The sequence below is a fragment of the Mustela putorius genome, unplaced genomic scaffold (genome assembly GCF_011764305.1).
Source record: "Mustela putorius furo isolate JIRA1106 unplaced genomic scaffold, ASM1176430v1.1 tig00000174_pilon_pilon_pilon, whole genome shotgun sequence".
Lineage (NCBI taxonomy): Eukaryota > Metazoa > Chordata > Mammalia > Carnivora > Mustelidae > Mustela > Mustela putorius.
Window position 1 is genome coordinate 37,710,198 of NW_025421304.1, and position 22,625 is coordinate 37,732,822.

A 22,625-nucleotide genomic window follows, 5' to 3' on the forward strand; every position below is an offset into this window, starting at 1 on the left:
TATATGAAGTTCAAGAACAGAAAAAAAACTCATCTTTAGTGAAAGAAATCAGATCGGGGTTTACTCTGGAGGGTGGGGTTTGGAAATTGACCAGAAAGAATCACAAAAGAGCTCTCTGGTAATGGGAACACTCTAATATGAATTGGGTTGACTGTTGCATGTACATAGACATCTCTCTAGTACATCAAGAAGTACAGTTAAGATCTGTGCATTTTACTCTAGGTATACTTCAATAATATCTTGAATATGATATTTTAAGGAGGGGGAGGCTCAGGGACCTTTATTCAAAACAAGACAAAAAGCGCTCTCTGCCGAAGAAGTTCCTACCACGTGCAGAAGGAATTCTCACGATTGACACGCTCTCGGCTCCCCCTAATCCCAGGCCCTGATAGTTTCTCCTGTTGTTCTGATCATAAATCATCTCCACCTCCTGGGCTGGATTATTTCAGGCTGCATACCTGCGCAGAATGCACCCACCGAATTATCCTGCCAGTTTAAACCCAGCAGAAGAATAGCTCTTCTTGCTTAAGCCAGATGTGGAACTGGAAAGGGAGTTGGGGTTACAGTAGGAGGGTTAAAGATTAGACAGGACTCCTGCTAGGGAATTGACCTTTGACCACAGATAAATAACAGCAGCCAAAGCGCAGCCCGTGCCTCCTCCCGCGCCCCCCTCCCACAGCCCCCGCTGTGTGAGAAGAGATACCAGGCTCTCCAGGCGACAGGAGGGAAGGAGATGTAGGAGGAAGCTGCTGGAGAGCAGAAAGGAAAGAAAAGAAGGAACCAAAGATCGAAGATCGGTTGCCTGGAACACAGCAGAGTGTCTGCGCACTGTCCGTATCACCCCTGCTCAGCGCCCCATGCCATGGATATAATATTTGGCAGAAATAAGAAGGAGCAGCTGGAACCTGTGAGGGCCAAAGTGACAGGTAAGCATTTCGTACAGACACGGGCTCTCATATATTTAGACATACACTTTTTTTTTCAGTTTATAAAGGTAATATTTACTGTAAATTATTTTTGGAAAATCTGGAATGCAGTCTATAGCAGGGAATGATCCACAATCCAGATGTATTCTCTGTGAAAATCTAGGTGTGCTTCTAATACACAGAAACCGTTTCTAGGGAGAGGGAGAGTCATCCTCACTACTTGAGGATGCTCTGACCGCATGAAGACAATGGAGTGATTCTGCAGAGCATGGCCCGTTCCAAGCAGGTGGAGCCTTTGTGCAAATCTGTGCGCCCTAAGTTACCTTATCAATGGCATGAGAGGCGCACATGGGCTTCCACTTTTGCGTGTGCATGCGGGGTTGGGGCATATGTAGGGCGTACCTTGATGTCCTCACAGGTGTGACCGGGGCCTTGGGGTACCCGCAGAGCCGTAAGTCAAACAGACCCAGAGTGGGACCCTCCACCAGAACAGTCCTTTAGAGGGCTTTGTGTCTCATTTTCTTCATCTGTTACTCCTCCGGCTCTCTCCCCTTCTGTGCTGCCCCTGAGAAGGGCGCGTGGCTGTCTCAGGCACGCAGGTGCTTTCATCCTCAGATACCTGGATCTGGAGGCTTTTCCCAAGTGAGCATTTCTCTGTGAGGAAGTCACATGGGAACTTTTCAACCAAGGAATTGCCTTGGAAGGCTTTTGAAAGAATAGCTTTTATGTGTGTTTTTCTCTGATTACAAAGATAACGTATGATCTCTATGTGTGTGTGTTTTGTATATGCACGTATATAAAAACTTGGATATGCTAATGGGAGCACAGGGCAATAAAATCAGCTGTATTTCCATCTCAAGCATTCCTAATACTGGAGCACTTTAAGTTTTTACTTAAAGAGATTGTATAGACGACAAATGTTTTTTTTCAAAAACACAAGTTTATTTACAATTAATATTTTATTTTAGAAAAGAGAGCCTCCAATACCTACCCTTTTATGCTCTGGGACACCATAAACATGCTGCCCATAAGCCTTATGTTTAATGGCTGCACGGAAATCATTGGCAATTTTAGAAAGCCGGAATCCTGGAACCTACAGATCTGAGTGGACCCCTGGATCCACATGAGTTGTTCTCCCCACCTCCACCCCACACCTGTATGTAGCCTCCCCATCGCCTGGGCGTCTGTTACAATCACAAATTCCTGGGCCCACTCCAGACCCACGGAATCAGATACGCTGGAGGTGGAGCCCAGCAATGTGTGTTTCTACAAGCCCTCTGGTTGCTTCCAAGTGTGAGAACCACTGCTATAAATCATGCCTTCCTCCTTGAGCAAAGCTGAGGGCTGGAGAGGGGCTGTGACTTGCCCAAGGCCAGGCGGCCCATGAAGGACGTGCTCCCAATCCTCAGTCCAGGCCTCCAGTCCAGGGTCAAATCTAACCATTGGCTGCTTGTTAACTAAAGATTGTCCCACATTTGCCCATGAAGGCCATGTCCAGGCTTCATGTTGGACAGTGCTTTGTTGGCTCTGAGACCTCCTTGGCCAGTTAATTAAGCATTTCTTGCCTCCTTCCTTCTTGTGTAAAATAGTCTGCCTGTACCTACCACATAGGGTCAATGACAATATGATTTAATGCACCTGCTCCCCACCCCCCACCGGTGCCTGGCACATCCTTCTGTCTGGGGTTTTGTGTTCAGATTCCCCTCTCTCTGCTCTGCCTCACCTGCACCTTCTCCTGCATCTGGGTCTCTGTGAAGAGCCCCGCTATTCACTTAGTTGCCCAGGACAAGAAACGTGGGACCCTCTGCCTCATATTCACTCAAGCTCCCAGTCCTACCCATTCCGCGTCCTCCAGCTCTCTGTTGTTTCTCTCCATCCTCGCTCGGTCTTCCTGCCTCCTCTTGGCTCCTCCTCCTGCCATGCTCTACACCACAGAGACAACTTTTGAAACCCCAAATCGGAGCATATTCCATTAATATGAGCTGTCCAGAAGAGGTAGATCTTTAGAAAGTAGATTAGTGGCTGTCAGGAGGACAAGACTTTGTTTCGGGGTGATGGAATGTTCTAGAACTAGATGGTGATGGTTGCATAACATTGTGAATATATTTAAAAAACCCTGAATTGCATACTTTTAAATGGTGTAATTTTTTTTGTTATGTGAATTTTTTCTCAAGAAAAAAATTGCACATGCACAAAAATCTGATCCTCTCATTCCCTATCTTAACTGGCCAAGCTGTGCCATTCTGCTAACCTTCTAATCCACACCTTTGGTGTGGTCTCATTGACTTTTGTCATGCTTCATGCTTAGCTCAAGCCTCAATACTTACGCTTCCTCACTCGAAAATTACAGACAAGTCTTGCTAAACAACTGGCACATCTGCTGGTCTTTGAGCTGGTCTTTGATCTCTCCGTTCGTGTTCCCCCAGCGATAAGAATTCAGATGTAAGTAGTTTAATTTGGGACATGATCCCAAGAAACACTGGGAGGGAAACCAATAAAACCAATAAAGTGAGCCATCAGACCTGAGCCCTCTGGGCATAGTATATCACATGCTTCATATTGTCCCAACTGGGGGCAAGGAAGTGGTCACATGCGCTGTCCAACTCCCCATCCATCATTGGGTGACAGCCACTTAAAGGGACATTAAAGCCAAGGTGTTCTAGCTTGCCTAGTGTGTGGGCAGAGCAGCTCCTGCCATGAAAACAAAGCCCTCAGGCAGAGAGCTGCAGGTAGTGGCAGAAAGTAACCTTCAGGGAGAGGTCAGTGCCAAGAGGACAAGGGTGGGGCATCGACAGTGTCTACTGCAGCAGGCTACCTCTAGAGCAGTGCTATTCCACAGAGATAAAATGCAGGCCACATGCATAGTTTTAAATTCTAATAGCCACACTAAAAAAAAAAAGTAAAAACAAAACAAACACAAAAACAAACACAGGTGAAGTTAATTTTAACAGTATATTTCATTTAAGGCAACATACCCAAAATATTATAGGTTCAACATGTAATCAATATTTTAAAAATTGCTGATGAGATATTTTATATATTTTTTCATACTTAGCAGCCTTTGAAATTCAGTGTGTATTTTAAGTCTCCAGTACATCTCTGTGCAGACTGGCCAGGTTATAAGTCCTCGGTAGCCACATGAGGCACGTGGCTACCATATTGGACGGCACGGTTCTAGAATGTTCTTTCCTCATGCCTTTGCGAGGCCAATAACTACTCCCCCTCAAGACTCAGCCTCCCCACCCTCCTGCTCTAACCCTACCTGGGGGTGAGGTTCTGTTCCACGCAGCCCCCTTGCTGAGCCTGTCACATTGCCTTCCTTTATTGTGGTGTGGTTGGGGAGTCTGTTCATCCATCTGCTCTGTGGGTGGTAAGCAACTTGAGGACAGAGATGACGTCAGTTCTTCTCCGTATCCTCAGTGCTGGCATATCCTACCCTTTCTGGAAATGAGTGCTGAAGGAATGAGTGGGTATTACAAGTCATGTTGGGATCGTGACCTCAGTTCCTTTCCATGGCCACGTCTCATAGCTTTTTGGTTGAGATGTGAAAACTGGAAACCACTCTTTCTCTTAACAGGCAGGATTCCCCCATGGCTGCAGGGCACCCTGCTCCGCAATGGGCCTGGAATGCACACAGTGGGGGAGACCAGATACAACCATTGGTTTGACGGCCTGGCCTTGCTCCACAGCTTCACAATTAGAGACGGTAAGAGTACTGGTTTGGTTTGTGATTGCTGCTGTAAAGACAACCACACATTTAGTAGCTCAAAATAGCCCTAATTTATTCTTACAATTATGGAATTCCGAAGTCAAAACTGGACTAAACTCAAGGTGTTGGAGGCTTCAGGGAGATAGCCCGTTTCCTTGCCTTTTCCAGTTTCTTGAGGCTGCCTGTCTTCCTTGGCTTGTGGCCCCAGCTGCATCTGCAAAGAACAGCAGAGCCTCTTGCACACCTGCTCTCTCTCCCTCATTCTCCCCAATTCCTTCGCTTCCATAATCTCAGTTCCTTCTCGGACCCTCCTGTCTGCCTCTTCTAAGAACCTTTGTGATGGCACTGGGCCCACCCAGATAATCCAGGATCATCTCCCTTCTCAAAATCGTTAATATAATCATGTCTGCATTGCCCTTTAAGTCAACAGCTCCACAGATTCCAGGGATTAGGACATGGACATCTTGCAGAGGCCATCCTTGAGCCAAGCACAAACACAAACCTCCCTGGAAAGGGTGCCAAGCTGCTCTTTCAGAGAGTCCAGCCTGCCAAATGATACACCTTCTCATGAAGGTGGGTGAGAACAGGAGGAGATTACTGGCTTTGGAGTCAGACATGCCTCAGATGAAAACAGGAAGAGCACAGAGCTGAGGAGACTGCTCACCAAGCAAGGGAGAGCCTGTCACTCAAGCAACCAGTTCATTGGTTCTCTCAGAGGGGAGACTGAAATGACTGAATAAGACAGAATTCTGGGTTCAGGTGACTGGCTCACGAAGTGAACGGTGAACTCGTTGCTGTTGGCGACGGTGCTGGTGTAGGTCACAACAGCACACTCTGAGTTCTTAAAGAGGTCTGGGAGGGTCACGTGGGGCTTTAGCAGGCTCAGGGTCACATGCTGGGGAAGTTCGAGTCCAGGGCTTCAGCCTGATGACATTTTTCTTTAACCCCCCGCCTTCCAGCCCAACAAGTCGGTGACTTCACCTCCCTTGGCCTCTGTTTCCTCCACAGTAAGAAGAGCTTGATGATCCCCTTTGCAGAGCTGTCACGATCCTTTGAAGGGCCGGGTATCTAGCAAGGGCCTGGCACCTGGTAGGTGCAAAACACATTGAAAATCCCCATCATTGTCACTGGGTTTGAATCCCATCTTCATCTTAGCTAACTAACATGCACCTCAGATGTGTGACCTTGGGCAAGTTACTGACCCTTTCTGTGTCTGTCTCCCATCTGTAAAATGGAGATATCAGAGTTGCCATGGAATTTAAAGGCATTAATATATGCAAGGAGCTTGGTATAATGCGTGGCACAGAACACATGCTCAGTAAGCATTAGCATTATATTTGCTTATTATTTCTTCTAAGCCAGTCAGCAATTATTTTTTTGAGTGCAGACTTTAGGCCAGTGTCTTGCTATAAAATTTCATGAATAGAGACCCCATGTGTAAAAACCATGAGCTCTGAGTTTGCAAAAACTTAACAGATACTACTGAAACTCAGCTACAGAGTGGTGGTTCCATATTTCCTGACAGCCCAAAGCCTTAACAGTCCCCTCCTTTCCTAGACAGAAGTTAACCAGTGATTCCTAGGGAAATGAACACTGTTCTGGACAGTGTGCATGGAAGGTAAAAGTACACTGGCTTCTTTTCCATAAGGCCCTGCTTTGCTGGGCTGTCACATCCCTCGTGGTCCATTTCAGGGGCTCAGATTAGCGCTGCATGGGAGGCACACTTGTCTTCTCTTTGCAGATGCAGAGATGGGAAACTTAGAGAGGCTGAGTGACTTATCCAAGCGAGGTCGCTGAGGTAGGGCTGGGATCTGACTTGTGTTGTCTAGGGTTCAAGTTTGCAATCATCCCTGATCATCTTCTCACCCAAACTCATCCCCTAAGAAACGGCAGGTGGCTTGAGTGAGCCTCACAGCTTACTGATTGGCAGCTTCCACATTCTTCCATAGAGACTCTGGAGACGAGAGAACCAGCAGGGAATGACCAAGCCATGGCTGTCTTTCCAGAAGCATGGCTGCCATCCACCAAAATCCTTGAGTGAGCTAAACAGGCATGTGACCAACGTTATCCCACACTGCTTAGACTTTCTAAAAGTTTCTAGTAGATTTTCAAACTAAAAATTCATTGTCCAAGGTAAGTAGCTGTTTTGTCTTCTATTATGGGATGGTCAGGTGTGACCACAAAAGGAGGCAGAGGGAGGCTTGGGAACAAAGCCTCTTATAGTCACAGGTCTTAGGAGGCACAGCATGTCACACCAGCACACAGCAGATAGCACCAGGGTGGTCCAGAGTCAGAAGACAGGAGCAGGGGAAGCACATAGGCTATGGCCTGTCCTGGGGTTTCTGAGGGAAAGACAAGACGGGGCAGAGTAAACAGCTCAGGATGGCTCATGTTGGCAGGCTTTGGACTACGGGGGTGGTCTCTGGTTGCCTGGCACCTGGCCCTGGGGTAATGAAGGCAGCGGAATATTGCCTCTGGGAGTACATGGGCCAGAGGGAGGAGATCTGGCTCTGAATTGGTTATCATCTCAAAGATATGCTGGGCCCTTTGCTACCTCTAAGAATTGACTAGTCCAGGGAAGGACAGTCTCTCCTCCAAGCAGGAAGGTTTTTTTAAGATATCAAAACATAATGTACAGAAAATTTTAAAAATATGTACACAGTAGCATGAAAGACTCAATTCTATGCATAATCTGGAACTGGCTGGAAAATGGGAAGTATGGAGAGTCTTCTCAACTTTCCCCATTCTGCTCTTGAATCTAGCCTGTGTCAAAGGTACATGCCACACTCTACTTTACAACGATCAGCTTGCCATTCTCCTGCCTAGGAGAATATTTGTTCTGTTCATATTGTGTCTTCATCACCCGGAACCGGGCCTGGCCTAGGAGACCACTAGGAAACTATTTATGGAGCCCAAATGACACAAACAAGGTAAAGGGTATTTGGGGAGAAGGAAGCTATACGTTCCCAGTTGATCTCTTTAACGCTCACTACAGGGAGTGCTTGCTGGCCACTGGCCCAAGTGTTTCATACCCAACCACAACTCAGTCCTCACTACAGCTCCTAAGGAAGGTACCTCTCAATTTTATAGCCCAGGGAGGCCAAGTAACTTACCCAAAGGCACACAGCTAAGAAGTGGTGGAGGTCAGATATAAACCCAAAGCTCTCTACATCCAGAATCTTATGAGAGAAGCATTGCATAGTTCTGTTCCACTTCCCCCTCCTGCTGGCTACCTCTCTCCTCATCTCTCCAAGCCAATCCTTTCGAGGTTGTCAGATTGCCAACATTATTGTGGCACAGCCTGGTCTCATCTCTCGTCTCCTTTACAACTCTCAGTGGCGGGGTGCCTGGGTGGCTCAGTGGGTTAAGCCTCTACTTTTAGCCCAGGTCATGATGTCAGGGTCCTGGGATCGAGCCCCGCCTCGGGCTGTCTGCTCAGCGGGGAGTCTGCTTCCCCTGCTCTCTGCCTACCTCTCTGCCTACTTGTGACCTCTCTCTCTGGGTCAAATACATAAATAAAATCTTTTTTAAAAATTTAAAAATAAATCTTTTAATTATTAATAATTAATTAATTAGTAACTAGTAATATTAATTATTATAATACTTATATTATTTATTATTTATTTATTTGAGAGAGAGAGATCACAAGTAGGCAGAGAGCAGGGGAAGCAGGCTCCCCGCTGAGCAGAGAGCCCGAGGCGGGGCTCGATCCCAGGTCCCTGAGATCATGACCTGAGCCGAAGGCAGAGGCTTTACCCACTGAACTACCCAGGTGCCCCATAAATAAAATCTTCAAAAACAAACAAACAAACCTCTCAATGGCTCCCCATTCTACTCCACAATAGTAGAAGCAAAAAACAAAAATGTTAAGTGCTACCATACATGATTCAAGAGGACAAGCAAGGCTGAGCAGGATTCTCTGATTTACATATAACACAAAGCCATTATTTCTCAAAAGATGGTTTGTGTACCTTTAATCAGAATCCTCTAGGATTAAAGTTGCAAATCCTGATACCCCACCCAGGGCTGAGTGAATCATAATCCTAAAGGACACTGTCAGAGCATCAGTGTTTTCTAACACATTTCCTAGATGGCCCCTCAGCACATCCAGGTTTCAGAAAACCTCCACAGTGGACCTCCAGCCTTTCTGCCCTGTCCCACCTAAGACCGAGTTCATCAGTGTGCCGTGGAGGTGGGGCTCAGGTTTTTCTGCCAGTGTTTCAAAGCACTAGGTGACAGTGCAGCACAGAACCGGAATCAGTGCCAAACTGGTAAGAAAACACTGGAATAAGAAAGCAGAAAGATAAAAAATGGTTTGTGGCCTTCAGCAGAAACCAGGAAAGTAAATGCTTTAAAAACCCAATAAAGACTTAACTAAAGGAACAGAGTGGAGGAGAAGACGGACTGACAAAGGGTATACAGGAGTGCTCTTTCTCATAAGTCTAAAGTCAATTCAGTTTGGGTGGGGTTTTGTTTTTGTTTTTGTTTTGTTTTGTTTTGTTTTAAGTAGGCTTTATGCCCAGCATGGAACCCAGTGCAGAGCTTGAACTCCCCACCCTGAGATCAAGACCTGAGCTGGGATCGAGAAAGAGTCTGACATGTAACCAAATGAGCCACCCAGATGCCCCTAAAATTACTTCAAAACTAAAAGTTCTTATAAAGCAGGCAGAGAGTTGAATGAACCTAAGGCTCCTTCAGCAGTATGGTCAATAATTTTTTATTTAGAGGCAAGGTAGTTGTCCCGCAAGGATTCGGACATGTAAATTTTAAGAGCCAGCATCACCAAAGTTTAGAGACAAAAAGAGCTCTCCAGAACTTAGCCTTTTCTGAAGCTGGCTTTTTCAATTATTATAGCTCTAAACTAGCCTTTTAGAAGTTTGCTTAAAATGGAGATAGATGTAGATACATATATAAAATCTCCCAATATCAAACTTTGACCCAGTTCTAGAAGATTCCAGGCAGGAGCACATCTGTTTACTCATGTCCCTTTAGAAGGAATGCAGCTAATTGGGGCTCAGCAGGGAGCAGGGTTCTGGGGAATGTGTGGTGGCCTTCTTTAATCTCAGCCTCAGAGCTGAGTGTCAGCCTTGAGCAATTCCAGAGACACGTTTTCCTGTGGCCCCTGAGCCCTCCATGCGTGCTCTGGGACTGGTTGTTTATAGGAAATGGGCCACCTGCTGACAGCCAGCCTGGGATGGGTGTTTACACTTCAAGTGAACATAATTTAGCATTTTTAGCAAACCATGTTTTCCAGTGTCTTGTAGGTGGCGACCCACAGAAAGAGTGACCAGAGAAGGACAGGCTGGCTCAGGGGGAGATCAGGGTGGCCGTGAAGGAAGGTCTGTGTAGCCTGTGACCAAAGACCAATGTGTGTGGCCTCACCAACCCTCAGCTGCATCTTCCTGCCTCCAAGATTTTGTTGGACAATTCAAACATGCTATGTGCCCATGGGCCAAACTCCTTGTATCTTCCCATCTCATTTAAAACTGCCAATCCTATACTGGAGAGGGCTATGGGATCCCTAATATCTAGCTGAGAAAACTGAGGTTCAGTGAGGTAAAGAGATTCACACAGAGTCACATGGCTTGGATTAGGACTTACCCCAGAACCGAAGCCCACCCACTCTACCCAGTGCATCTCAATAGCGTATATAGCTTTTATTGAGCACCTATTATGTGCTGATTTCTTTACGGGCCTTAAGCATCACAGCAACTCCATAAGGAACATATCATATCCTTACCTCATGGCAGAGAGGACCAAGTCTTGACTCGGACACAAGGTCTAGTGCATGGTTGGTAGATGATAGAGCAGAATTCATAACCACCTGGAGACTTGAATCCTCTCAGGGGTAGAGATGTGCCTGCCCTGCTTGCCCCCACTTTCTGGCCCACTGAAGTGATCAGTAGATACTGGGTGAATACATGAACCCAGGGCCGGGATAACCAAAGCCATTCCTCCCGGTTTCTTCTTGCAGCCCCAGAACAGAGCCCCCACTCCTGAAATAGCTCAGTGATAGTTATTTTCACAGCAGTCACCCTCAAAAAGACTTTTGAGAAGAGGATAGGTGGCTATCTGCCCCTGGGCACACAGTTTACCTCCCAAAGTCTAGAGAAAGAACTAGGAGGTCTTTCATGGTCTCTTCCAATTTTATGAAGACTAGCATCGCCATTATTGCTATTATTTCCATCTAGGTGCACAGACTAGAGTCCTTACCAATGAAACGGATGCTTGTGTCCTTTGGGTCTGGAAATGAAAACGCAGTTCCAAGGGCAAAACTACTTAAGGCTATTAGAGGTCAAGATAGCAGCTCTCCAGGACGGAGACTGGACAAGCTATGAGGGGCCTCCAGGGGGCTCTCATGTTCTGTCTGTAAATGAGGATGTAGTTCATATGGGTTGGTTCTGTTTGTGAAGCTTCAGCAAGCCACACAGTAATGGTAGCACATTTCCATAGGTGCGTTTTTAATAACCAGGATCAGATGGAATGGTCAAACTGACGGCGGTGGCTGTGTCAGCTTTAAACCCAGCTTTCCCCTCCCTAGCTGTGTGGCTTAAAGCAAGGTACTTAACCTGTCTTTGCCTCGATTTTACTCACTGGAGATGGGTTGCAGGGCCGTAAGTTGTGTAAGCCCCTTATACTTCATTTGGTAAGAAATTTGAAACCTTCAACTGTTGTTTAAATTTTGTCTTATTTTGCTTTTCACTAGCAAATTACATTAGGTTGATTATTTTTCCCCCTAAAGAACATATTTCTGGTTGGTGTATTTGATAACATTTCTAATATTTTAGAATTTAACCAGAAAAAATACACATAAAGTGTCCACACAGTACTTAGCACACATGTGCACAATAAAATATTAGCTCTTAGCTCTGTTTCCTTTCTTAAATATAAAAAGTCACCAGACAAGAATTTCTTGGGAAGGTGTTCTCTCCTAAGCCCATCGTCATGGCAGCAGATACATGATGGATATTTCTCTTATCAGCTTGTTTTATGGGAATGAAATGTCAATATGACCTGGACACTACTTTTTTGCATATTATAGTTGTCCCAGCATTGGAAGCATATATTATATTACAGCAACCAATGTATTCTAGAGTGGGGAAAAATCAACATGTCACTTGCTAATTAACAGCAAAATTAAATAAAAATTTAAAAACCTAGAGGTTTCGGGCGCCTGGGTGGCTCAGTGGGTTAAGCCGCTGCCTTCGGCTCAGGTCATGATCTCAGGGTCCTGGGATCGAGTCCCGCATCGGGCTCTCTGCTCAGCAGGGAGCCTGCTTCCTCCTCCTCCTCTCTCTCTGCCTGCCTCTCTGCCTACTTGTGATCTCTCTCTGTCAAATAAATAAATAAAATTTAAAAAAAAAAAATAAAAAAATAAAAACCTAGAGGTTTCAAATTGTCCACCAAATGGTTTGAAGTCCTCAGATATGCCAAGAAGGCCCCTGCCCCTTAACCCCATCCCATTCCTACTGCTCCCAAGCCCTTGCCTCATGCCGAAGGCCATCTCACTCAACTCTTGTAGGAGGTGGGGTGCCTCTCCCACCTCCAGGCCTTTGCTTCCACACTTTCAAGGAAGAGTGAATGGAAATGCACTACTCTCTCCTACTTGCCAACTCCCCAATCTATGGTAGGCAAATAGTTTTACTCATCTTCCAAGGTTTATTTCAAGTGCCACCTTCTCCGGGAAGCCTTTCCTGATCCATCCGCTTCCAGATGGGCGTCCTTAGCTCTCTCCTCTCTTCTCCCCCAGCTCTAATCTCCTCTCTCTTCCAGAAGGAGCCCATGAATATATTATGTTACTCTGCAAAGTAGAAGAGTCTTTGCAGATGTGGTTAAGTTAAGGACCTTGAGGTGGGGAGATTATCCAGGGGAGCTCAGTGGAATCACAGGGGTCATCACAAGGGAAGAGGGGGTCAGAAAAGACATGACAATAGAATCAGAGGTCAGAGTGATGTGACCACAAACCAAGCAATGGAGGCAACTTCTAGAAGTTAGAAAAGTCAGAAACGGATTCTCTGCTGACACCTTGCTCTTTAGCCCTGTGAGATCCATTCAGGCTATATCTTCCAGAACGCTAAGATAACAAATTGGTGTATTTTTAAGCCACTAAGTTTGTGGCAATTTGTTACAATAACCACAGGAACCTAATACTGGACTAGAACCCTCCAAACATTTTCAGGTTGGTCTTGATGAACTGGTCAAGAGGTCCAACTTTTATGCAGTGAGTTAGATTCTCTTCGTTGTCTGCATGAATTAGACATCCACAAAGATACTGATCCTCTACTGTACAGGGAATTGGGTGCTAGGTCATCCTCTGGTTGTAGTAGGTATCAAATGTCACTCCAGGAATTGAAATGACCAGTGGAAGTTTTCCAGGGCAGAACTAGGTCCTGGAGAAACCCAGCCCAAATATGAGGCCTTTGGACCCGTCCTCCAAATCTGGACCTTCCCTGGAGGGAAGAGATGATCCATGGTAGAAGAGACCCATGATGGAAGAGATGATCAATGGGCCAGGTCAGCACCTCTTGGCAAGGCAACTGAACATGCCTGAGCCTCAGTCCCCTGCTGTGTAAAATGGAGCTCATCAGGATACTTACCTTGCCATATTATTTATTGTCTCCAGTGAGGAAATGTGTGTGAGAGCTCACCGCAAATGCTCTTTGTATCCGGTATACACTAAAGGGGACTGTCCTAGTGAATTCACCTTTCCTTCTGTAATACCCCTACAATGCCTTAAATCGACCTTAAAACTCCGTAAAGCTGTCAGCCTGGGCTGATTCTGTGTCTTCTCTTTCAGGTGAAGTCTGTTACAGGAGCAAATACCTAAGAAGTGACACCTACAAAGCCAACATCGAGGCCAACAGGATTGTTGTGTCAGAGTTTGGAACGATGGCCTATCCGGACCCCTGCAAAAATATATTTTCCAAGTAACTGTCCATTTTGAATCTGGTCATGTTTTTCGATATCCTCAGTGGTAAAAACAACCAGGATCCACTCATCTGACAACCCTTTCTGTAGGGTGCATGAAAACATTTACCTGGCGCAGGCTTTGCCTTTCTATGCCATGCAGTTCTTGATCACTGATAGCAAGAGAAGCAAATGGCATCTGACACATTATTAGGTATTTTTCCATATGGCTGATAGGAGAGCAATTTGGAATTATCCCCCAAAATTATAAATGCACCTTCTCTTCAGTCTGGAGATAGGCTTGCTTGTGTCTGGAATGGCAGATGTACAACGTTATCCACAGCTGCATCATTTGTTATAATGAGGAACTGAAAACAACCCAAATGTTCATCAACAGAAGGATAGTTAAATAAATAAGAGTGAAACTGTACAAGAAAATACCAGGCAGGAGCAAAAAAAAAGGCAGGATGGGTAATGAGGTTGCTCCCTATGTGCTGAATGGAGAGATTCCCCTGGTACCTTGTTGAGTGGGGGACACAGGGCGGAATAAGGTGCAGAAAGAGCATATGATAAGCTATGTTTTGTGTAAAAAGGCAGGAAGAAATCTGGATTTATTTTTGCTTGTATGTGCGTAGAGAAAGTGGGAGGATCTGTGAGGTGGGAAACTGGCAAATGAGAGAAAAAGTTAAGGAAAGTTTTTTAGTTGAATACATTTCAGATCATCTGGGCTAGGATGACTATGAATGTATTACAAGCTTGACAATTAAACAGTTGGCGGGGGAATCAGACCCGCTGTCAGAATCTCCTTCCTGATACTCTTCGGATATCGACGAGTTAGGAAATGTGCTAGCAGTAGACTGGTCTGGAGATGGAAGATTGCTCCTGCTTTTCTGGACTGACGTCATCTTTCCAGTTCAGGATCCAGTGCTAGGGCATCCAGTGCCAAGATCCTGACATTTGCAGGCGGGGGAGGAGCCAGGCAGGGAGGGGCAGGCGGAAACCGCAAAACCACCACCTGTAGGGCGGCTTTGCTGCTTCACTATTCGCCAGCAGGGGGAGCACTAACCAACACATGGATCTAGGATCTTCTGATCAAAGTAATGATGAGTTTTTCCTCTCACCATTTGTTTGCTTTTCTTTAAAAAACAAAAAACAAACAAACAAAAAAACCCCTAAACTAATTTCCTGGACAAATTCAGAGTGTCCACTGTGGACTCTTATTCCTTCCAAAAGCAAGGATTAGCTGTTTTGCTAGCCTTAGGGGAGCATTATGGAAGGGTACATACGATTTCTGTGGAACTCCTTAAAATACTTCAGAACAGCCTATTAGCTCTTGGTGTCTCTGGTGTGGGAGACCTTTGGATCTTTGAGCGCTCAAGAGGGTTCAGTTGGCGGCCCTCTTGTCCCAGATGACTCACTTCTTAGCTAGTTCAGTATGGTGGTATCTTTAGGCAGCCTAATCTCCAAGTCCTCCAGATTCCACAAGTGATCCTTTAGGACTTGGAACTTTTTTCCCCCTTAATTGAAGTAGATCATTTTAAGTGATAGGAAGACTAAAACTAAAGCCATCTTGAGCAGAACATTGATTTCCTCTTGATCCGCTTTCCTCCACAGAGCTTTCTCCTACTTGTCCCATACCATCCCCGATTTCACAGACAACTGCCTGATTAACATCATGAAGTGTGGAGAAGACTTCTATGCGACCACAGAGACCAATTACATCAGGAAAATCAACCCACAGACTCTGGAGACCCTGGAGAAGGTACCAGTGAATCTACTATAACCACATCAGTTCCTAGTTCTTGGGAGGGAACCCCTGGGTTGGGCCAGGTAGCCTGCAGGAATTCATGGGACAGCCTCTCCTTTACTGCCATTGGATCCTGAGCTTCCCCAGCACAGCACTTAGCACTAGATTCTAAGCTCCCTTGGGGTGGGGGCCATGTCGTTTCATCTCTGTGTCTGTGTTTGTTCTGAGGGCTACTAAACCAAAGTGCCACACACTAGGCAGGTTAGAACAACAGAGATTTATTCTTTCATGAATCTGGAGGCTGCAAATCTGAAATTGGGGTGTTCTCAGAGCCATGCTGTCTCTGAAGGCTCCAGGGGAAGATGCTGGCTGGCTTCTTCCAGTCTCAGGTGACTGCCAGGAATCCTCAGCGTTCCTTGGCTTATAGATGCATCACTCCAGTCTCTTCTAGAGATATAAATCATTGGATTAGGGCCACCTCCATCTAGAATGACCTCATTTTGACTTGATTACATCTACAAAGGCCCTGCTTCCAAATATATGTACCAGGAGTTAGGGCTTCAACATATCTTTTTGGAAGACACAATTCAACTCATAACAGTGTCCACCGTCTTGGCACTGAGTGGGATCTTAATAGGAGTTTGAATGAATGTACTGGATTGCCCGGACTGGAGCAGCCCTACCTTGTATTGACCTGAAGAGGGAGGCCTTAGGCAGAGAGCAAGCAGACAAAAATAAACGTCCAAGCAGATACCTTTCCTGGGCAGAATCAAGTCAACATTTTCGTGAAAATCAATAGACCCATGCATTTTTTCTCTAGCTGGCTAATCAAAGCCTCAGTGTCTTCTCAGTACATTTTAAAGATCTGTTAAAGGGAATGCTTTTCTTAGCTGTGAAATTATGTCCAGCACCTTTTAAGCTAGGCGGCATAGGTCCAACTGATGTATGCTTTCCACAAAGTCACAGAGAGGAAATAGTAGCAGAGAATGAAGCCTTGCCTGACTTTTGGCTGGAGGTCATGCTATTCTGGGGGAGGTGGGGAGAGCAGTTGGTCCCCCAGCCCGGCATTATTCTGTGGCTGTGCCCTGTTGTGGGCTTTGACTGGAGTGTTTTTGTAACTCTCTGTTCTCAGAATAATCTACAAGAGAGGCCTGGAGATTTATGCCTCTGTGGCATGCAAAAGGGGGAGAATTTAAATGAGGTAACCAGAAAGACACAAAGCAGCAGTTAAGATTAGCTTGAAGGCTGCCCCACTGTGCAGGTCATTGCTCTGTGGTGAGGCATTCTGTCACCATGCTGAGGACACCCAGCAGGGCCAGGGGGCAGGGTTGCAACAAACGCAGAAAACACCCGCAGCTCCCAGACTCCCCTGCCCCCTCTATGCTCTCTGTGCTGTAGGAGGCTGCCCATGAGGCTATATCAGGTCACACTGGTAAACATCCTCTTTTAAGGTGAAGTCTGCCTTATTTTTCCATCAGGAGATAGGCAAAAGTCGCCATCATCTCTCTGAACCTAGAAGCAGGTGCTTTTCATATGTTTCACCCTTCCCCCATTTTTAAAACCAGGTGGCTCTCATTTTGCAGGTTGACTATCGCAATTACGTGACTGTAAATCTGGCAACAGCACATCCCCATTATGATGCAGCCGGAAATGTTCTGAACATGGGCACATCCATCATGGACAAGGGGAAGACAAGATATGTGGTCTTTAGGATCCCTGCCGCTGTACCAGGTAGGTCATGCTGGGCATATCCTGAAGGACAGATGCCACGGGTGGCTACCTCCGAAGAGTTCTGATTTTTACTGATGACACAAGACTCAGTCTGACACTTTCCCTCATGGGTGATTCAGATGACCATGAACACACCTTTCTTCTTCAGGGGAAAAGAGATGCTGCCAGGCTTCCTTTTGAAAGAACTAATTCCTTCTCTATTCTAACCTGCTTTTCTTTAGGCTCCAGTTCATTGGTTCATTCATTTATCCATTATTCGTGCACCATTTACTTATGCACCCATCTGTCTGTCTGTCCATCCATCCATCCGTCCCTCCATCTGTCCATCCATCCGCCTGCCTGCCCATCAGACATCCTTCCTTCCATCCATCTTCCTTCCTTCCATCCGTTTTTTTTTAACTTTTCTAACATGACTTTGTATGCTAAAGCTGTACTGCCCACTTCCCTCCAGCCCCTAAAGCCAGATTCCTAGTGCTATTATGGGAGCTCAGTCCTTCTTCAGACCTTCAGACCTTGCCGACCCCTCACCCCATTCTCTGGGCCTTCTGAACCTTCCCCCATTTAGGCCAGGAACCTGGCGCAAAGCCCAAGTCAATTGTGATTTCATGTTCCTGAGAGGAGGAGGCTTCTCACCCTTGTTTGTCCAGGAACCTCTTGGGAACCATACCCAGGACACCAGTCCTCTGAGGGTGGTTGCACAGGGCTCAGGAGATGGGGCAGAATGACAAGGGTACTTGGCTTGACCTGCCAGTTCAGGAAAACTGGCTTCCATCTGGGATCCCTGCTGGTCCCCTCCCTCATAGTCCTGTAGAACCTCCTGAGCTTCTTACTAGTCTCTATTGGCAGATGTGAGCCCCTAAGGTCAGAAGGCCCAGTGAGTAGTCTTGTTAAATGAAACTCCCATGAATTAAGCCGATAAAGGAATAGAGGGTCCCGTCAGACTCCTAGAAGGTCAGATCTGGGGATAGCCTAGGCATTTAAGTTTGTCACATCATATTACAAAAGAGGATAGGCCCAGGGGGATCAGGTGACAGGCCCAAGGTCGCACAGTCACACAGCTCACAGGAGCCTCCAGCACCATGCCAGCAGCTCCCCCACTGAGCCCCTGCTGCCTCCTGGTGGCTTCCCTGGGATTCACTCCTGTGTCCTGCCTCCTAGGCCAGGGTGCTTTCCATTTCAGTTGGCTTTGTGCTCCATTTGTTTTGTGAAGAAAAGAACCACCCCACAACCCCATAGCATCCCTCCCACCAGCCAGCTGTTTACGGTGCGCACAGGTGGCCACAAGAAAGGTGCGGACGCTGGCAGATAACTCATTATGAACCAGCCCCAGGCCTGGGCGGGGAGGCCTTTTGGCCAGCAGTGACTCATCCTGACGGGGAACAAGTACTTTTCACTTCTTTGCCACACGGAAGCAGGACGAGCTGCGTGGACTACTTCATGATTTCATTCTGTTCTCTCTCTCTCCACTCTGTGAGTGCTATTATCCCTAGTAACAGAGGAGGTGGCCGGGCTGAGAGGGCTGTGTCTTCTCAGCTTGACCGTGTGCTTTGGGCCATAACGACTGACCATATTCCATTGCACCTGTTTCCGACCTGTAAAATGCAGATCACACAGTCTCCTTTCACTGTCACAGGAGGCATAATAGCCCCTTATCACAGTGGGTGCTTAGTCTCACCCCTAGGTGTTTCTGAATGGTCAGCACAAAGAGAAATTCATGGAAACCCTGTGATGAGGTACATCTCAAATTCTGGTCCTCAGCAAAATACCAAAGTTGAAACCTGGGGAGCCGGCCTATAAAGGTGCTTGAGAGAAATGCAGAATCTGACACCCCAGCCCCACATACTGAATCAGACTCCACACTTCGATCATGATCCCTGGTGATCCATGGGTATGAAGAGGTATTGTTCCAGAGCAGGGGCCGACAAGCTTTTTCTGGAAAGGGCCCAAGAGCGAGTATCTGAGGCTTTGCAGACGCGTGGTCCCTGTTGCTACTCCTCAGCAGAGCCATTGCGGCTCAAGAGCGGCAGCAGCCATGCACCCCGCATAAAGAAGGCCCAGGTTTCTCCAGCCCCTACCTGTTTTCTGAACAAACCTTGATGCAAAAGCGGGTTTGTTCGGAACACAGGTAGGGGTTGGGCGCCCAGGCTGTCGTGCAGACTCCTGGCCCGGAGGCCTGGCTCTGGGGCTCGGTGGTTTCCGATTGTAGCACCAGGTCTTGCAGGGCAGGCGGGCCTAAGTGGGAACACTCAGAGCCCCTGTGTCAGGCGGGCAGCAACTCCTTCACTGGTTTAACTTGTCTGCTCTCACCCAGAGGTTCTGATCCGGTCAGTTTGAAAGGCTCAGCAGCAGGTGATGGGGCATGGCCTGGGGCCGGCCAGGTCCCGCGCTGCTCCTGAGGCTTGCCTTTCTCTAGAGGACAAGAAGGGGACCAACCCCTTGAAGCACACGGAGGTGTTCTGCTCCATCACTTCCCGCTCCCTACTCTCCCCGAGCTATTACCACAGCTTCGGAGTCACCGAGAACCACATCGTTTTCCTTGAGCAGCCTTTCAAGCTGGATATCCTCAAAATGTCAACCGCGTACATCCGGGGAGCAAACTGGGCCTCCTGCCTGGCCTTCCACAAGGAGGACAAGGTAAGGCCTGGCTGGGACCCCCAGCCACATGAGGATGGCCCAGGAAGCCGACTGACACGGAGGTTGGCATGCAGGAGTTTTCCTAGGGAGCTAGGGTGGGAGCTACCATGTAGTCTCCCCAGATTCATCAGCCAGCCTTCCAGAGTGTTCTGAAACTGGATGGTCCTGCTGAGTGGTCCCAGGTGGGGGTGAGGGCGCTGGGACCCCAAGTCACTGAGTCAGTAGAGCAGACTATCCCTGTCTGAAAAGCGTGTGACCTTGGGCAAGCTGGCTTTCATCAGCCAGGCCACTGGCACCAGCCCGGCAGCCAAGGGCTACTCCCCAGTCCTGACCCACATCTGGGCTCCTTGCGGCTTGCACTGTCCATGGACAAGGCCCTTCCGGCGTCCCGGCAGCCAACGGGTAATGTCAGGGAAGGGTGCTAGAGATGATTCAGACATCCTAGTGATAGAACATTCCACCACGTGGTACAACCAAACATCTTCAGGCACATCTGAGTGTTCCACGTGTGGATGTGTGCCTATGTGCGTGTGCCCGCTGTGTATGTGCATGCCTCTGTATACGAGTGTGTGTGTGCACATGCACATATGTATGAATACGGCTGAATCTGTGCTTGGATATGTGTGTATGAATATATTTACCTCCTGTTGAAATGAGTAAATTTTTACCTGTGATAAATATCAAGCAGTTCTTAGTGTTCTCTATTCGAAAGGTATACAAGAAGAGGAAGTCGCCTGTCAGTCCCCTGTCCTCCCCCTTGCTGCCACCAGTCCCCTCTCCAGAGAGAACCACCACTATGCAGCTCTAAGACCTCTCCTTTCTTCTCAGGGAGGAGAGTGAGGTCCCTCCTCTGCTCAGAACATTCTAGTGATTTCCCATCTTCCTAAGAAAAAGATCCAAAAACGTCACTGACCAGCCTGCAAATCCTCACAGGCCCACATCCCAACCACTGGCTCCCTGCTCACTCAGCCTCCTCCTGGACTTCCTGTATCTCAAACCAGCCTAACACCTTCCTGCCTCAGGGCCTTTGCATTTTCTGTCCCTTCTACCTGGAAGGTTCTTCCCCAGATGGCTTCCTCCCTCAGTTAATCCACGTCCCAGCTAAATCTCCAGATCCCTGAGGCCTTTTGTGATAAACCAATCTCCAACAGACCCCGCCTCAGGATTCTCCATCCCCGTGCCGGGCTTCATTTTTCTCAGTAGTACTCACTGTCCTTGGCACATTATCTGATCATTGACTACTGGCCTCTCCCCCACCGGACTTAAAAGTTCCATCAAAGAGGTGCCTTGGTTTTAGTCTGTGTTTCCTGGAAAAATGTTCCTGAAAAATTGTCTGATGTGTCCTAGCCCCTCCGTCTATATTTGTGGAATGAACGCTGGGGTCAGGGGTCAGCAGGGAGACCAGCTGGAGTTGGGTTTGGTCTTCAGGCCCTGGACATTCCTTGGCCCTCAGAGAATTTCACAGTGAGAAGACCGAGCTCCTTGCTAGCGGCAGGCAGAAAGCCCTGGGAAAAGCTTTTGGAACGCGTTTAGAAGAGAGCTTTCTGGAAAGTCCCTGTGCCCAACCCAGGGATTTGGGTCATGGGGGAAGAAAAGAGCTAAAATAATTCTGTATTCACCTGCCCACCACCCCTACCTCCCACACTGTCAAAGCCTTCCTCCTCTGTAATTCCACGTAATGTTCAGAGCTGGATTCTGGGGAAGGAGAGAAAGAGGCACATGAGCTGGGAGGAGGTGGCCGAAGCCCGGAGTAGTCCCTCCCTGCCTTTCAGGAGGAGGGTGGTTAGTCCAGAGCTGCCAAAAGAAAGAACCCCACACATACTTTAGATGAGGCAACTGGGGTTGCAGATATGGCTAATTACCACCCAGAGCGATACCGCCTCTTGACACCCAGAGGTGTGAGCAGATACCCATGTGGGCCCCTTAACTAGAACAGGTCTCTCCACACCGCAGCCCCCAGGATAAGGGAGTTTGCCGTGACAACTGCTTTCTGGCCAACCAGGCAGTAGGTGGACACCGGGAGACAGGCCCCAGAAGGGCTGGTGTGATTTTAGGGTTTTAGGGGCCCTGGCTGTGGGTAGACCCAGGGGGGTCTAGAGAACTGGCCAGTTTCTCCCCCACATGCCATTGCCAGGGACCAAGCTCATCCCAGCCTGGAGTCACAGTCAAGTGAAGGAAGGGAGGGACGGTGTACCCTCAGGGGCTTCCCCCAGACTCTGTCCTCCTGGGGATGCAGAGGCCCCTGCAGCAAAGCTTCCCTCTGCTCCATCTGAAGGAGGTGATCAGGGACCGGCGAGAGCAGGGAATTCTGGGGGAGGGGGATGCTCCAGGGTCACGTGCTAGTGGACGGCATGGGAGGGTCTTGTCCTGACCCACTGTCTTTGTGCCATGTCGGCACAGGGAGAGCTGACCCCTGGATGTGCCTCTGCTTTCAGACTTACATTCATGTCATTGACCAGAGGACCAGGAAGCCTCTGCCCACCAAGTTTTACACGGACCCAATGGTGGTCTTTCATCACGTCAACGCCTACGAGGAAGATGGCTGCCTTCTGTTTGACGTCATCACCTACGAGGACAGCAGCCTTTACGAGCTCTTCTACTTGGCCAACCTGAACCAGGACTTTGAGGAGAACTGCAGGCTCACCTCCATCCCCACCCTCAGGAGGTTCGCCGTGCCCCTCAGTGTGGACAAGGTAATGGCTCGGAAGGGGACCCTTGCCATTCCCAGGGAGTCGTGAGCCCCAGTGGGGAGTGACTTTGATACTCACTTGATTGACATTGAAATCCCAAATGAGCTGTTCTTGAAGACAAAAACAGGCTTTCATTGCTTTTCCTAAAGTGGTGCATATTCAACATAGAAACCTAAGAAAATACCAATTAGGTAAAAAGGAACAACAACAACAAAAATCCCATTAACCTATTGTGGATATATTTCTGTTGCCTCCCACCTGTCTCTCTGTTGCTCTCAGTA

At 47.7% G+C, this 22,625-nt stretch overlaps 1 protein-coding gene and 1 long non-coding RNA gene across 5 annotated transcripts in view; one reads left to right on the forward strand and one right to left on the reverse strand.

The window, feature by feature from the left end:
- Positions 1–524: 524 nt before the first annotated feature.
- The window catches only part of BCO1 (beta-carotene oxygenase 1), a 35,935-nt gene continuing 13,834 nt past the window's right edge, over positions 525–22,625 (forward strand). For 2 of the 3 annotated variants that reach the window (XM_004753930.3, XM_004753933.3), the window contains exons 1-6: positions 4,334–4,632; positions 13,433–13,562; positions 15,157–15,304; positions 16,873–17,020; positions 19,434–19,654; positions 22,090–22,347. In XM_004753930.3, coding sequence (XP_004753987.2) covers positions 4,374–4,632; positions 13,433–13,562; positions 15,157–15,304; positions 16,873–17,020; positions 19,434–19,654; positions 22,090–22,347 — 1,164 coding nt within the window. In that variant the 5' untranslated portion in view covers positions 4,334–4,373. Of the gene's footprint in view, positions 927–4,333; positions 4,633–13,432; positions 13,563–15,156; positions 15,305–16,872; positions 17,021–19,433; positions 19,655–22,089; positions 22,348–22,625 lie in introns of those variants that run through there. The other variant, XM_004753931.3, reaches the window with a different exon arrangement.
- LOC123390995 overlaps positions 15,552–22,625 on the reverse strand; it is a 41,700-nt gene continuing 34,626 nt past the window's right edge. The window contains exons 3-4 of one of the 2 annotated variants that reach the window (XR_006605625.1): positions 22,423–22,516; positions 15,552–15,736 (exon numbers count right to left, since the gene is read on the reverse strand). This is a non-coding gene — a long non-coding RNA (uncharacterized LOC123390995). The remainder of the gene's footprint in view (positions 15,737–22,422; positions 22,517–22,625) is intronic. The other variant, XR_006605626.1, reaches the window with a different exon arrangement.